Below are 17,857 nucleotides of genomic sequence, written 5' to 3' on the forward strand. Positions count from 1 at the left end.
ATGATTCTAATATAACTATTTATATAGTAATAATATACTGTAAATATAATAATAACAACTAAACTAACTAATATATACTAAAACTTAATTTTACAACTTTCGAAAAGTCATTGGTTTTTAATAAGCTAAATACATGGCTATGTTTTTAACAAAACATGAAACAAAAATTATAACTTTTACTTTGCTTTACTAAATCATTGTTATTAATAACTCATTAAACCAATATAAATTTTATTTTTTATAAGCTTTACTTTTATTATTTTACTATTCATTCTGAAAGAATATTGTTAACTTTGAAAACTATACTATACTATACTATACTATACTATACTATACTATACTATACTATATATATATATATACTAGCAGACCCGGCCACGCGTTGCTGTGGCTCAAAATGTATCTATTATAAATGTATAACGCCTCCCCGTGGGGGGAATTTCAAAAAATCCCTTCTTAGTGTACATTCTCTTGACGTACCCTATTAAAACGCAATCAAACACGCATCTAAAATAGTATAATAAAAGTCGAGTTCTTCACAGTAAGCCTTAATCCTGTCCCTCTCCCCGCTGGGGAATATCGAAAAATCCCTTCTTAGTGTACATTCTCTTGACGTACCCTATTAAAACGCAATCAAACACGCATCTAAAATAGTATAATAAAAGTCGAGTTCTTCACAGTAAGCCTTAATCCTGTCCTCTCTCCCCGCAGGGAAATATCAAAAATCCATTTTTAGTGTATATTCTGTTGACGTAACCTATTAAAACGCAATTAAAAACGCAAAAAACCGCATCTAAAATAGTATAATAGAAGCCAAGTTCTTCACAGTAAGCCTTAATCCTGTCCCTCTCCCCGCTGGGGAATATCGAAAAATCCCTTCTTAGTGTACATTCTCTTGACGTACCCTATTAAAACGCAATCAAACACGCATCTAAAATAGTATAATAAAAGTCGAGTTCTTCACAGTAAGCCTTAATCCTGTCTCTCTCCCCCGCAGGGAAATATCAAAAAATCCATTTTTAGTGTATATTCTGTTGACGTCACCTATTAAAACGCAATTAAAAACGCAAAAAACCGCATGCAAAATAGTATAAATAGAAGCAGAGTTCTTCACAGTAAGCCTTAATCCTGTCCCTTTCCCTGCTGAGGAATATTGAAAAATCCCTTTTTAGTGTATATTCTGTTGACGTCACCTATTAAAACGCAATTAAAAACGCAAAAAACCGCATGCAAAATAGTATAAATAGAAGCAGAGTTCTTCACAGTAAGCCTTAATCCTGTCCCTTTCCCGCTGAGAAATATCGAAAAATCCCTTTTTAGTGTATATTCTGTTGACGTAACCTATTAAAACGCAATTAAAAACGCAAAAAACCGCATGCAAAATAGTATAAATAGAAGCCGAGTTCTTCACAGTAAGCCTTAATCCTGTCCCTTTCCCCGCTGGGGAATATCGAAAAATCCCTTTTTAGTGTATATTCTGTTGACGTAACCTATTAAAATGCAATCAAAAACGCAAAAAACCGCATGTCAAAATAGTATAATAGAAGCCGAGTTCTTCACGGTAAGCCTTAATCCCGTCCATCTCCCCCCAGTAGGGGAATTTAGATGTGTATATTATATACAAACACTTGCGTATTCGAATGCAACGTTGTGTCAAAATTCAAAAGGAATCGGTAGGAACAAACAAACGTTATATTTTATTTATATAGATAGATAGAAAATGATCTGCTTTAGTCCATTCTAACAGAAAAGCATAATGCCTCACAGAAAAGCCAACTTAGGTTGTCAGAAGTTAGCGCCATCTGTTGGACATGAAAGCCTTAATCCATATATAAATATATTTTTGAAAGGGGGAAATAGTGGTCTTCACATATGCCACAAACCTTCGCGGGAGTGTATTAAACAACTTCCCAAAGTTTCATGGCAATCGGATAAATAGTGTGGTAATGCATGAAGGACAGACACACAGACACACACACAGACAGACATACATTCGTTTTTATATATATAGATATACACAAACTGTTTTTGAAAAAAAAAATTTTTAATATTTAATAAATACAAAAGAAATAAAAATTTTTTGTACATTGATAACAAACTGATATTATTTAAATTTTGGTCAATGCTAAATTTGTAATAGTAGTAGTGAATAGTAGTGGTACAGTGATACACATGAAACTGTGAACAAATTTTAAAATAAACACTAAAAAAATATTAAAAATTTAATGAGAAGATATAAAGCAAATTACAGAAATTGTTTAAACAAATGTTTTTTTGCTTGATTACTTCAGCTTATTCAGACAATGGAACAAGGATTCAAAATAGAATGTATTATTAAATATCACACAGAAGAGCAAGGAGACAATGGGGACATCAGTTTCCTAAATGTAAGAATAATTAGATCAAATTCAATAAATACATATAACCAACTAAGCTTGAATTATTCTAATGATTAAATGATAAAACTGGATTAACTATTGTGCTAGAATCTAACTAATTAATTTTTTTATATATAAAGCTGTACAGTACATTCACCAAAGCCAAATATTATCAGGCTAGAAAATATTGTTTATATATATATATGTGTGTGTGTAGTAAAAACTCTAGTTGGCTAAGAACCATGGAGGCCTATGGGTGTGTAATTCTTTAGTTAGCACAGTGAATAATTCGTGATCTCTAAAATTAATTAGTCTGGAGGTGAAGATTGAAGATTTTGATAGTGTAATCAGTAATGCATTTGCACAGTAAACTAAACTCTTGTACTAGATCAAACTTTATTTCTACCAAAATAGTCTAAATCAGGGGTAGGCAACCTTTTGGTGGAGTTGTGCCAAACCCAAGTTACATATAGTATTATTCCGGGTATCAACACGATTCTACCAATTTTGTTATATATATATATATATACAATTTAATTAACAACTTAACTTCAAAATTATATATTTTTGAAGTCCATTATAACCAGACCAATTTTGATAATATATATATATTGAATTATATTCTTACATGTGAAGTGCAAGCACAACACGTAGATGGTGACAGAGTGTAAACACATGCTTGTATATTTATATTACAGTGCAAGTGATAGGTTTTTAATGTACCATGGCCTACACTGATATATGACTTCCATTTAAATGTATAATTAATAATTAAAACATAATTGAGCCTCAATTTGAAAAAATTTTAGACCTATAAATTCCCAGTGTCATCCATCCATCTGTCCTTCCTTAATCTCAAGAATGGACTTAAATACATGAAAGTCAAGACCACATATAGAAAGCTTAGGGCAGGAGGCCCTATATGTGAACTTCTGATGCAAACCGAAAGTCATGTTATTTCAATTCAAAACTTTCCTCTGAAAAGAGTTAAGATAGATGACTGACATGACTCAATTGCTAACAGAAAAGTATGACATACAGAGACAGACTAGGATTTCTCATTTTCCAGTTCTTTGCTTGTCCTGGGATTTTGGAAAAAGTGAACTGTTTCCTGAGATCCCAGGAAATAATTAATTATTTTTAAGATATAAAATAAATCTTGAAATCGAATGATATAATTATTTTTCATTTTTTTAAGTAATTTAATGTATTCTGCAACCTCCAAAATAATAATAATGCTGTGTAAAATATGTATTAAAAATTACTCTTGAATTAGGTAGAAATTTTCACAAGTAGAAAAATTTATTAAAGTTTGTTGGAAACTGCTTACAAAAAAAAAACCTTTGAATTGAGTTCAAAATTTAAAGAAAAACAAATGAACTTAGATCAAACTTTTAACTTAGAAGATATTTTTGTTTTTTAAATAAAACATAATACAAAATATTATTGTAAATTTTCATAACAAGATTTTAAAAAGCAAAGATGGTCAATACTCTGATCACTCAATCTGGTTCTTATTTTAGTAATGAAAACTCCTGCTACCAAGAATGCCCTTTCCGATTTGACTGATGTGAATGGAATCGTCTTTAATGCTTTTAAGAGAAGACAAATGTTATGTTTTTTCCCACTTGTAGCCTTGAAGATTTCTAGTTCATTTTCAAGATGTAGTACTTCTTTTGCTGTCTAGTATTCTTGATTAATTTACCTCAGCTGCTTTAATAGTGGCATCAAGCTTATAGACCGATAATTCAGCAGTTTGTTTGGCTTTAATAATCAAGTTTATGAAGAAAAACTTCATACTTGCCTACTTCATATTCATTTGTATAAGTGCCCAATTTGCACAATCTGGCATAATGCAGTTATTGAAGCTAGTGAGCATGGTTAAAAATTAAGACAACATCAGCACAATTATTCAAGATATTACAGGTTCTCACAAGTAAAGAATTTTCTGAGTCTTACCATAAATAAAATACATATTGATTATTAACAATCTGTGACATGCCATAACAATCAAAAGTTTTAAAAAACAAATAAGTAGACTTAAAATTAATAAATACAAATATACAGTCAAACCTGTTTTTATGCGGTCAACAGGGACCGCATAAAAAAAGTCTCACATAGAAAATAACTCAAAACCGTACGAAATAGAATTTATTGACAACAGATGTCAGCACTTGACTGCATCGTCTGGTCTATCGTCTGTTTTACATATTTTTGTCCAGGTGGTGTTTTGTTGACTTAAAAAGTAAATTATTTCATTTTTCGCATATTCATGCAATAATATTACTATAATAAGTGCATTTATGCTATAATAAGTTTATTTAGCTATAATAAGTCAACGTGAGACATGACGAATCGCACGAAACTAGTCGCCAACTATACCGCACAAATAAAAAATCGCACAAAAAAAACCGCATAAATTAAAAATTCGCATTAAAAAAATTGCACAAATAAAAATCGCACATAAAAAGAGCGCATAAAAACAGGTTTGACTGTATTCTGACAGTTAAATGAATTAATTATACTTTCTATTTGCAAAATTTCCTCAACCTTAACACAAAATAAGAAAAAAAGTGAACTTTTAAAAAATTTGTGGAATTTTCCAGGATGAAAAGAATTTCCCGGGTTAAAAAAACAGCCAGGATCCCATTATCCCATTAGAGAAACCCTAGACAAGACACTGCAGTACTAATTTGAGGTGGCAAGAATATGTTTTTTAAAATTAAATAAATTAAAAATATGATTACAAATTGCAGCCCAGCAATGTGACAATGTCACAATAGATAATTGCTTGTTTTTACTACATATCCATTCAATCAGAGTGCCACTGAAATTATCCCAAATGGCTATGTTTAGCATGCATGCCATAGGTTGCTGACCCCTGGTCTAACTTATTTAATTTAATTCAAAAAATTAATATAATTACTAAATTTAATACAAGATAGCAACTTAACCACCTATCTTTAGTCCAAATTACTTAGTAACTGCGAAATTAAGCCAAGTTTTAGTCTTCTATATATTTTGAATTAACATTTGATCAATCAAATACAGTCTAACAGAATTTATGTTGAACATATACTTAATAAAATTAAATTCTTCAAGAGCACTTTCAGAATAGAACAGTATTAGTATTAACATTAATATCATTAAACTGAATTTATACCTTATTCCCTTACTATATAATGGTGTATACTATTTTAATTTTGGATGTAAAAGCCAATCATATTTTAAATTGGTTTATTACTATTTCAACATAATAAAATCTATATTGTAATGTGTGTAATATGACACGTATCAAAATTCTGTCACACCATTTCTTAATCAAATTTTAAGTTAAAAAAAACTGTTCTAAAGATGTAATGAGTACTGGTACACTTAGTAACATTTATAGTAGAAATTTACAGAGCAATAAATTACAATACAATTTATAATTCTGCTGAATTAGAATTAGATAATTAGAATAATTCTGTAGATCTAAAATTATAAATTGTAATACAACTTACAACTCTAAATTACAATTTATATTAGAAATAGAATTATGTATTATATTATAATGCAATTAACAATTCATTGTCAATGCCATCTGTCTGTTTCTATTAAAACTATCCATCAATTGTTTAAGCACAATGAAAAAGTAAACACGAAAAGATATAATAAAAATATATATTGCATTTAATAAAATATGTAAAAATTAAGTTTCCAGGGAAGATGCTATGGTATCCATGTTTTTCTTAAAAATTTATAGGGGCAAATAAATAGCATAGACAAGGGATGGCAAACCTTTTTGAGCCCATGTGCCATATTATAAGCATACTTAGTCTTAAAAATGTTTATGCGTGTTAAAGTTTTAGACTTCGAATAATGATATTTAAAGAAATTAAACAAATACACTTTAATTAGAATAAACATAAAAAAGCTGATTGAAAAAGGCAGATGATAAATCAAATTGATATGATACGTTATGTGCCAGATGATTTCTCCTTACATGCCACATCAAGAACATATGCTATAGGTTCGCCATCCCTGGCATAGATTAAAGTAAGGTAGTAAAAATTTGTAACTAATTTTTTTATATTCTCTGAAAATTGTCTATCATATGTTGTACAGAACATATAAAAGACAATTTTGCAAAGAGAAAAATGATGTAATAACTGTTAATTTCAGTCACTGGGATGTTAAACAATATAAGAAATACTTTTCCATATATAGCAATATAAAATGGAGCAAGAGAAAATGTAAGAAATAATAAAATAATTCTTAAATATATCAACATTCTCCAATAGCTATGGCTATAATTAACATGTAGTAAATAAAGTTTTATTAAGAAAATAATCTTTTAAAGTTATTAGCAATATTTAAAGAATTTATTGCCTGAGTAGGAATGACATCTATTATTCGAATGATGCTGTAATTTGCATATAAAAAACATCTGTAAATGCAAACGTCATCATCACTGTTCCCTTGGTGGTTGAAATTGAATCTAATTTTTTGTTTCACAAAATTATCTCTTTAGTTGTTCTAATAAATTTTCTCCAAATTTCACATCATTTTTTTATTAGATCCCAAGCTAGATAATACTGATGTTTATAACTATCTAGTATTGATCAATATATATATTAACAGATGGTAAATATACTATATTAAATAATTTGTTAATAATGTAGCACTGATGAAATTTTATTTCAATAAATGAAAAGCCTAGAGCCAGAACTACATAAGTCATTTTATTGACTTTGTTGGATATCAACAAAATTAGAACTTTAAAATTGCCAGTAAATCTTAGTTGCTGTTGGATTTAAACAGTATCATTATAATGTTAAGTATATAACTTAGACATTTTAAATATAAGTATTTTCGGAAAGTTTTATTGAATAATCGACTATTTCAATGAGAGCAGGAAGAATGAAAATGTGGACAAATTTTTATATTCAAATTTACTTATTTTTTGCTGTGCCTAAAATTTCTATAATAATATTTCTGAAATATTACTATAAAAATGAGAAATTCTTTTTAAATAACCTCTGTAAATCTTAGAAATTTGAGATCATGACTTACAAATAACTTTTATTTCTTTGTTCAATGTAGAATTTACATCTATATGTATTTTTATTGTAACTATTTTATATTAATTTTGTGTCACAATATCATTTGTCCTCATAAAAGCTTTTGAATGAGTTGTTCAAACCTTTCAACGTTTTTATCTTCTGTTCTTAATAAATATTTGTTTCATTTTATAATTTGAAAATGTTATTAATGATACTAAAAAATCCTTAAAAACTATTTTTTCCCTTTGTATTTAATTTTTAATATTGTAGGTTTATGTTTTGTTTCTTTTATATTCATTATAGTCATTTGATAGTCTTGTTATATACATTAATTTAATTATTATTCTTATTTAAATGTTGTCTTGAAATGGTTGTTTTATGTTATAACAACTCTAAAGTTAGTAACACAGAAATTGTATGTATTTTATTTAGCAATAATTTTTCATTTTAATTACATATGATTAACTTACCAGCATATGGATGAGGAGGACGTCCATAAGGTGGCACTCGAGGCACAAAACGTCTATTTGGTTCTTGATCATTGGTTTGTAATCCCAACATAGCTCGACAAGATGGTGCATCGTGTGAAGTTAACCTCCAAGCAATACCACTTACAGTAATTAAAACAATACCAACCCCTAAAAAAATAAATTATTATTAGTATAGTTGCAAGAATAATCAATTAGAAATATTTTAAAATGTATATCAGTTCATTATTAGGTATACAAAGCCATATTATCAAATATTATTATTTTTGTTATTCATGTTACATAAATTTTTGTTGTTAATTTTTGTGAATTATTAAATTATAATTTAATATATTGTTGATTTATTAAAATAAAAAATATAAGATACAATAACAATTAGAAGAAAAATTAGTGTGTAACTTATTAGTGTGTTTATGCCACAAAATCAAGAAATTTCATTCTTGGTGGAGGCATTATATATTAAAACATTTAACGAATGCAATGTTTTCATGTTCAAAATTTCAAATATATAGAGCTATACTATTGTTTCCACAGAAGTATGATCTTTCAAACATTTAAACTATCCAACCCAAGCAGTCCGATTCGAATTTGATTCATTTTAGAACAGCATAAACTGAAGAAGTTTGAGTTGTTTGTGAGCAAAAATGCTTTTAAAATACTGTAATTATTTTACTGTAGTATATATTTTAAACAAATTGCTTAATATCATGAATTATTTTTGGTAAATTTTCTACTATTTTGAGGAAATAGTATTAATATAAAATATTTATTATAATTTGACTTTAAGAAATTCATTTTTAAAAATTAAAATCACTAGATAACTATTATTATTATCATGCATAAACATTGATATTTAAAACTAAGGCATATATGATTATTTGTTCTCAAATATAAAAAAAATAGAAAGAAAAACATGTTTTAATTATACATATTTACATTATTATATTGATATTCTGCACAGTACAATATATATATACACCATATCAACAAAAAGTATTATTACTATTTGCTTTAAATTTTGTGCAAACAATTATAAATAAGAAAATTCAAAAATATTATATAAATATAACAATATAGACTAAAAAATGTTCAACTTTAACTGTATAAATATTATTATTATTATTATTATTTTCTGTACACTAATGTTAAATTTTTATATTTTATTTTATGCTTTATTATTTATCAGTTATTTCAAAAAAAATTGAGTGTATTACTTAAACAATGTTTCAATTATTATTCTGGTGAAATTATTTTTAAATAATAAAGTGATTGGAATAAATGCTCTATGAAAAGCATATAGTTTCGTAAATACAATTAATTTTTGTATTAACATTTCATTTTGTTTCAAGTAATAATAAGCAGAAATATATATATATATACTGTATATAAAAAAGAAAAAAAAACATATGTATATATGTATTTTTTATCTTTGTACAACAACTATTTTCTTTACCACTTAATTTTTATAATAACTATTTTTAATGTTTCAATAAAACAGTTTGCTAAAGTTAAAATCTGGTAATTAATTAAATTCTGATCATAGTAGAATAAGTTTTATATATTGGAGAGAAACAACTATTTAAAATAATAATAATAATTATTATTATTATTATCATCCACATTATGTGCTAAGTAATCACAGCAAATAACTGGATTAATTTTAATTACAAAATAAATTCAAATAGATATATCAACAACATTAAAGTTTTAACAATGTGGCTGTAAAATTATTATAACTATACAAATTACAACTATTTAAAATTGTCATTTTTACAAAATTATTTAATATTGCTTGGTACTAGTATAATAATGATAAGCCATAATGGCTGTATTTATAATCTATAATTATTATAACTAGAGAAGTATCAAAACTCAATTACAGTTAACAGGCAATATTTTCAATACACAAAAGTTCTGCTATTTTAATTCTTATTATAAATTGGTTCTTTTTCAAATTTTAAAAAAATTAATTAACATTAAACATTAGCATTACTTTGTTGAAATAAGTTTAATAAACAGCATATCAGGAGATATGATCAATGGAGAGTATAATCCCATCCATTATCATTTCTCAAGAGAGGAAAGCATCCAAATAGATCAATGCCAAAAAGTGTCAAAGAGTATTGTGATTGGTAGAATTGGTTGTAATTTTCCAGTGAGTAATTACAGCAGCTGTTTTTGTCACTAGCAATCATGACAATATCAAATGTACCAACAAATTTTCCTCTGTATTTCTGACAATAATAGCATTGGTTAACATGAGAGAATGAATGAACAAATCCAATATGCCAATATTGGTTGAATTATAGCTTTCTAGGAGAATGGTTGCTTTTAGGGAAACTATGAAATAGCAAAATGTCAAAAGTTTCTAATTAACTTTAAGTACAATTTGTATAGAAAGATGTCTTGCAGTTAAAGTAGCACACATTCCATGAATACTACACATTACAAATGATTATAGGAAAGTGCATTGAATGACAGAGTTACCTTTTAAACATTTCAAAGGTTTGGTTAAGTTCCAAAATACAAATGTCAGATTAATTATTATTGTAAGAAAGTAAGGAATAAAGTAAGTTTCAAAATGGGAACTAGGCCTATCTATTTCAATCTTATTTAAAAGCCGTATAATAATATATTAATTTGTTCGTAGAAACTTGACAAAAAAAAAAAAAATATAATCTTATTGAATTTTATTTTCTTTGTGTCAAAATTCTATTTACTTTTTTAAACAAATATTGAAATAAATTACTGTGAAATAACTAGAAATAAATTTTTCTAATTATTTCAATAATTTTTTAAACATGTAGAATAACAAGTATAATAATCTATATGAAATACTAATTTTTTTATGGAATTTTCATACAGGAATTATTATAATATATTTAATTAATTTCATAGTTTTCATGCTATATTTTTTACGAATAACATTAATTATATATTTTATATAGTTTTAATATTTAAAATTTCCATTACGAAAAAATAAAATTCTGAAACCACAAAAACTATTACTTATCATATTTAATATAATGAGTTATAAAAGTTCAAAATACTTATTTAAAGATTTATTTACAGAAATATTAAAAATTAAAATTTATAGTAGACATTTCTCTTTTATTAAAGTATTATTTCATTTTCCAAAAAAAAAAATATTATATTACGCAATACTTTTAAGACGTAAAGCTCTAAAGTTTATATAATTTTTTTTTATTTCAAAAATTTATAGCCTTACAATCTATGTACTATGATAAATTAAATTTATTAAGGCTGTTGAATTTCAATTAATTGATTTTTAATTCCAATTATGAGTGAAAAAAGAAAAAGTAAATGCAAAGTTTATTGATATAATAATTAATATATTATAAATATTATTTTAATAATCAATTGAAATTAATGAAAATGCAAAGTTTACCTGATATTGTATAATTTAATAGTTTAAGTATAATTTTCAATGTACATTTCACTAATAGCTGACTACTGAACTATAACAACAACTTATTCTTATCATGTAATATTTCATTCAAATTAATCTATTTTATATTCAAATTATTCTATATCTAATTATATAAAATGTTATGCATTAATTTTGTCTTTGATAATTATTATTACAATATATTTCATAATAAAATTATTATGTTCATAATGGAAATCAGTTCTAATAACTGAATTTAATCTTTGAAGTAATCATTTAGAAGATAATTATATGCATAATGAAAACACTACTGTTAAAGATCAATTTCTAAGTTAAATTTGTCAAAATTATATAATTAAGGTATTAAAAATTTTTTTATATATATCAAAAATTATAAATTAAAAGTACTGTAATAATACTGTAATAGATAGATAACAAATAAGAATATTCCTAATAAGAAATAAAATGATCAAATGATATTTAATCATAATGTATCAAACTGATTATATGTATCAATTTTCAATAAAATAAGTTTTAAAAACACATTTTATACGGACTTCATTTAAAAGTATCAAAATATAAATCCAACATTAACTAATTGAAATATTTAATTTATTTAGTCAAATGATTATTTACAGTTATTATATTCAATAGATTAAATATAAATAAATATTTAATGTATATGTATATTGTCATAAATTTACATATCTATGTATATACAGTAAAACCTGTATAGTTTATATTAAAATAAATGTTATTGTTTATGTGCAACCACCTTTCTGACACAAAAAGTCGATCTACTGAAATCTACCGAAAATTGCCTATGGAATCTACTGATGACAAGCAAATCGGTGTGGCAACATTGATTACATGTATTAAGTCATCAATATACAAGTGCATTGTATCTCTCCATAACTTTGGTATTGGTTTTTGTTAGTTTAATCTTATTTTAACTTTAAAAATACTGTGTTTTTTTAATATTTAATATTTTTTTAAGTACAATAAGAAATATTATTAATTAATAATAAAACGATTTTATTATTTTTTCTAATAATACAATTTCATTACATTCTGTAATTGTCCAATGACAATGGCGGAATTGAAAAAGGAAGCTTGCCTGTAAAACTGATTTTTGCATTAATGCGTTTTTTTTGAATATTTTGCATGTGAAAATTACTTGGATATTATTTTTTGAATAATATCATGAAAATAAGGTAAACTGATACAGAAACTATTTATTGCACATGTACTGTATATGAGCGTCAAGAAAAAATAAATAAATAATATAAATTTTATCAAACGATGAGATCAGCTAATTAATTGTATTGTGTACAATATTTTATACCCCTAAAGAAAATACTGTAGGTCTACGGTAAAATAAATTGCATTTTCCCACCATTAAACTTCGCAGCTAAATTGCTGTTCTCTGATAAACCATTTTCACTTTCTCTGACAACTAACATGATTTTCTAATGACAGCACTGCATTTCTTTCGTTTTTCGGACAATTTCGAACAAACTGAAATGAATTTCCTTTGTTGCTAGACTAATTCATTAACACCTGCACTTAATTTCAAAGCTGGGAGAAGTGCCCGAGATGGGTTTGAACAACAGTTTAAATTAATTTATCATATTAGGAGGGGGAAACATTGTTGAGATGGGTTCAAACAATAGTTTAGATCAGATATATTCACGGAAGTGGTCACTTATTACAGTTGTTGTACGTTGTTTCGGACCAAAAATCAATGCCCGCGGTTGCGTTACACAGGTGGTCGTTTAATACGGGTAACTTATTCGAAGACTCTATGTATAAACTATTCCATGCCAGAAATTTTTGCCCATTTTGACAGGTGCCCATCGAATGCAGGTGATCGCCTAAGCAGTTTTCACTGTATATAATAAATTTGCAACATTTATAAATTATATAAATAAAACTTTTATACTTGGATTCTATATAACATTACTGATGACATAAAATTATAAATAAACCTTGAATATAAAGATGGAATTTCAAATCGAGTTAGTAGTGTTTAATGGCATTTCATCTGTAAAAAAAAAATCTGTTTATATATTTCTGCTCAATAATATTGCTTATGTTGATTCCAAACAGTTTGTTTCATGAGGAACAAAAAAGTATATTTCTATTTAAATTTGTATATATTTATTTAAATCCATTAAATAATTATTACCTTCCTTCAATAATACATTTAAAATTTACTATAAGAATATATTAAAATATTTATCTTTAATTTGGAAATGTAAAACTTAAGAACAATTTAATGTGAAAGAATCTATTATGATTCCTAGGGATTATTATTATTATTATTACTTTTTATTTTTTTGTGATTAAGATTGTTAATTAGTACTCTGTAATAACTTAATAATTTACAAAATTTATATATAAAGGAAAACAAGGTGTTAAAATTATTCCAGAATGGTTAATTTTTCATAGTTTTCAAAAAATTTGTTTTTACTGCAAATAACCAATCTTATTTTAGTCTAAATAATTAAAAATTAAATTTAAACAAAGAAAAATATATTACAAGATTAGGCAATTAAATTCCATAGAAGTGAGTCCTTCACAACTATGTGAAAGTGCATGGAAATAAGATTTAGCTAATCCCTGACAGCTAACTAACCAATCCAATTACTTCCTTCTATAAGTTCATTCATCTTTCATTTATCATTAACATGTAGTCCTGTTAAATATTTTGTATTGTTCAAATCATCATTGTAAACAATGATGAAACAAGAAGCAACATTAACATTTTTACAAGATAGATAAATTATAATTCAAACTTATAAAATGTATATTACCACTTGCAAGTTTTTGGAGAAGTTTCTGAGATTGTGGGAAATCCATTAGAATCATAAAAATGATTAACAATAGTTTCAATACTGGAAATAGTAAAAAAATGCACAAGAACTGATTTAATTTAATTATAAAATGATTCTTCATATTGTAAATCAACTTAACCTGAACTAAAAATCAATTTCTAAACTTTTGCTATAAAACAAAGCATGATCACAATCTGCATTAACTCTTTAAACACAAAATCAGCCAAAATTGGCTTAATTTGTACAAGACAAAATCAGCTGTAGGAAAAAGTCGTTTGACTAGTTAAGTCTAATTTACACAAAGTGTAAGCAGCCAACATCATGTCATGCACAAATCCATTTTGTTGGCAGCTTAACCATTTAAGCTAGGCATACTCAAGTAAATTCAAATTTCTCTGTTCTCTATCTTAAAGTTATTGTGAAAACTTACAAGCATGTGCATTTGAAATAATCTTATTTATATCTAGTGAGAAGTGTCTTAAAAATAAACAAATTCCAAAAAAATTGATTAAACTTCTGAGACTTTAGTAATAAATTTGTGCGCTGTACTATATAAATAAAAAGAAAGATTTAATATAACTGAAGCATACTAATTATCCAAATCCAATTTTTAACATATTTTTATTAAACTAGTTTACTAACTGCTTGAGTATTCTTAAATACCTCTCTCTCAATTCTTTTTCATAATATTTGGATGTTTACAATTTCAGATTTTCTTCTTTTTCATATAAACTTATCAACTGATAAGTTTAAAAATAGTTTGGCAATCATGCAATTGCCATATTTTAAAATGTACACATCATTATGAGCCATATTGTACATGTACATATCAAATAATGCTTTAAGCTAGTCTGCCTATCTACTCACATGTATAAAGACATGTGTCACTAGATGGAAGAGTTATTGTTTACACAAACAATTTTAATCAAAAGCAACAGTTTCTTGCAACAGATGTTGACTTCTTACATTTCATGTAAATTGAGCTATACTTTGAAGAATATCAATTTTTCCATTCAAAACCTGGGACTGAATTCTGGTTGTTATTTTTCAAAGACAAGAGGTAACCAGAATAAATTCCTTGGTTTTCTTTAAATTCATATAATCTTAGAACTTAATTGTCAATCAAAAGATTGACTATAAATCTAGCAAAAGCAATTTCATAGAAATATGACTTTCAATTAATTTGTTGTGATGTTTTTGTATGATTAGAACAACCTTTACAACACATTAAATTATACAAATTTAGGCCTCAATGTAGCAATGAATGTTGATTTTCTCTTTAATCATTGTATTTATGAATAATAATAAATTCATGCAAAACACTATGAAATCTAATGATTTATCCTAAAAATTGAAAATATATAATTTGAATCCATGGTAGAAAAGATTTGCAAATATTTTAAATATCTAAATTACATATTATCTACATATGGTGTGTCTAATAAATTCAGCAAATGTTAGAATAAAAACAAATACATCAGAATTACTTTTATTGGCTTTCAAAATACTCTCCATAAGACAGCACACTTTTGACAATTTCTGTTTGTATCCTTGTCTACTTTGGACTTTATTTATTAATAAGACTTATTACACTGGTGTAGTTTCTGTTTAGCAAACAGAGAAGATCTCAGTGAAAAAGTCAAAACAAAATATCTTTATTTTCACTGCGTGAAAATGAAGATTAATAATACCTATTAATAAACAAAGTCCAAAGTAGACAAGGACACAAACAAAAATTGATAAAAGTAAGAACATAGATGCAAAAAGAATCACTTTTGACAATGTTTTGAAAAGCATCTGGAAACAGCTGGAAAAGTCTTGTTTGGGAACTACCTTAAGAACTGCTGTCAAATGGGCCTGAATGGCAGAGATGTCAGCAAAACATGGTCCTTAATGACCTCTTTGAGAGAAAGAAACTCACACTGTGCCTTTGCTAATGCCCAATTCTTCTGCTATCAATCACACAGTCAGATGCCAATCAATAACTTTCAAAAACTGGGGGATGATACTGAGTAGTGTCATTAAGCAAAACAAGTATGTTGTTATGTCACTTAACAAATGTCAGGAAATGTGATATTGAACTTTGTGACGCTTGTTATGAACGACACTCATTTACTAAAAGGTTGGTGCAAGCTATTTTTGAGTCTAGAAGACTATTGAATATATACTTAAATTCCTATTTTATTGAAACATAGCCAAGATTATTAGTTTTGTTTTAAAACTATATTGTTCAATATCATTTATAGCAAATATAATGTCTGTATTTTTAAGATATATATTAATTATATCATATAAATTATATAAGCTTTTCATGTGTATATATGAACAGCTTATCTGTAAAAAGTTTCTTGTGTGCATTTGTGAAGTCTACCATTATTTGGTATTGTGCTTTAGACATTTTACAACTTCAATTTTTATTCTCCATGTTAAGAAAATTATACTATTTATAAAAATAGACAACACTACACTCAAGGTTACCCTGTGACTCTACATGGTGCTAATATCAAGGGATCAAAACAAGAAGGAGTGATCCTCATTGCCGATTAGTCAATTTCCAATATCAGTGACACATGTATGAATGATGTTGCAATTTGTGTGTTTGTCTTAAGGTGAACAACTGTGTAAAAACCTAATGAGACCAGTAAAGGTGTAGTTGAGTATCACACTAGGCCATACATTCATTAGAAATGATCGTTATATACTTCAAATTACTAATTTTTACTAATGTTTCCATCTGTATATAACAGACATCTTCAGGTACATATAATGCAGAAAAAAACATACAAATTAAAATTGAACAAGGTTTTACGAATACATTACAAATTCAGTTTAAAATTATTTCTTGAACGAATTATGTCTACAGTTTAAAATTATTTTTTGAATAACTTAAAAATAGTGCACAGCTTAGATACCCAGTCAATTGAAATCTATAGGGCACTTAAAAATGAAGTAAAAATTAATAATAATAATAATAATAATAATAAAGGCATACTATCCACAGCATGGCATGCTTTCTTTGAACTATCATATAGTTCAAAGTTTTTCTCATATACATCTCACTAGGCAATGCAGATAAATGAAAATTTAAACTGAATTATTTATTTTTGTGAAAAATAATTTTAAAATAAATTTGTAATGTATTCATAAAACCTTACTTGATTTTACTTTGTCCATTTTGTTCTGCATTATACAAGGTGAACTAAAAGTAGGTGAACAGTAGATGGAATAGGGTTTGTTTTAGGGTTAAACTATAACAATGGTGTATATTTAATTTGGTTATGCTTATGGTTATGGTTGAATTACGTTAGAGATGCATTTCAAGAAATTAATACACAAAGATACTTGTGCAAAAATGTTTGTTGAAGAGTGAAATGTAGACTTCAAAGCTGTGTAAATTATCTACATACAATCATGGAACACCGGGGATGTAAAGCACACTTTCGGGAACCTCTTGCCGGTGTTGGACACAAAACGAAAAAATCGTCGTTAATGTTTTCGAACTTGGTAGTTCTTCTTCAGACGGCCAAAAAACAAGGAACGCAGATCGAATAATGGAACGAATTATTTAAAAATAATTTGTTCAACAAAACAAAGTTGAACAAATTATTTTTAAATAATTCGTTCCATTATTCGATCTGCGTTCCTTGTTTTTTGGCCGTCTGAAGAAGAACTACCAAGTTCGAAAACATTAACGACGATT

The 17,857-nt window shown here is 26.5% G+C and overlaps 2 protein-coding genes across 2 annotated transcripts in view; both read right to left on the reverse strand.

The window, feature by feature from the left end:
• The window catches only part of scny (scrawny), a 357,320-nt gene that overhangs the window by 146,266 nt on the left and 193,197 nt on the right, over window positions 1-17,857 (reverse strand). The gene's annotated exons all lie outside the window — the stretch shown is intronic.
• Window positions 1-17,857, reverse strand: part of LOC136968483 (uncharacterized) — a 96,189-nt gene that overhangs the window by 15,230 nt on the left and 63,102 nt on the right. The window contains exon 3 of the mRNA XM_067262460.1: window positions 7,894-8,061. Within this exon, the coding sequence (XP_067118561.1) occupies window positions 7,894-8,061 (168 nt within the window). The remainder of the gene's footprint in view (window positions 1-7,893; window positions 8,062-17,857) is intronic.

This window comes from Centruroides vittatus, unplaced genomic scaffold (assembly GCF_030686945.1).
Source record: "Centruroides vittatus isolate TY-2023 unplaced genomic scaffold, ASM3068694v2 contig_1477, whole genome shotgun sequence".
Taxonomy (NCBI): domain Eukaryota; kingdom Metazoa; phylum Arthropoda; class Arachnida; order Scorpiones; family Buthidae; genus Centruroides; species Centruroides vittatus.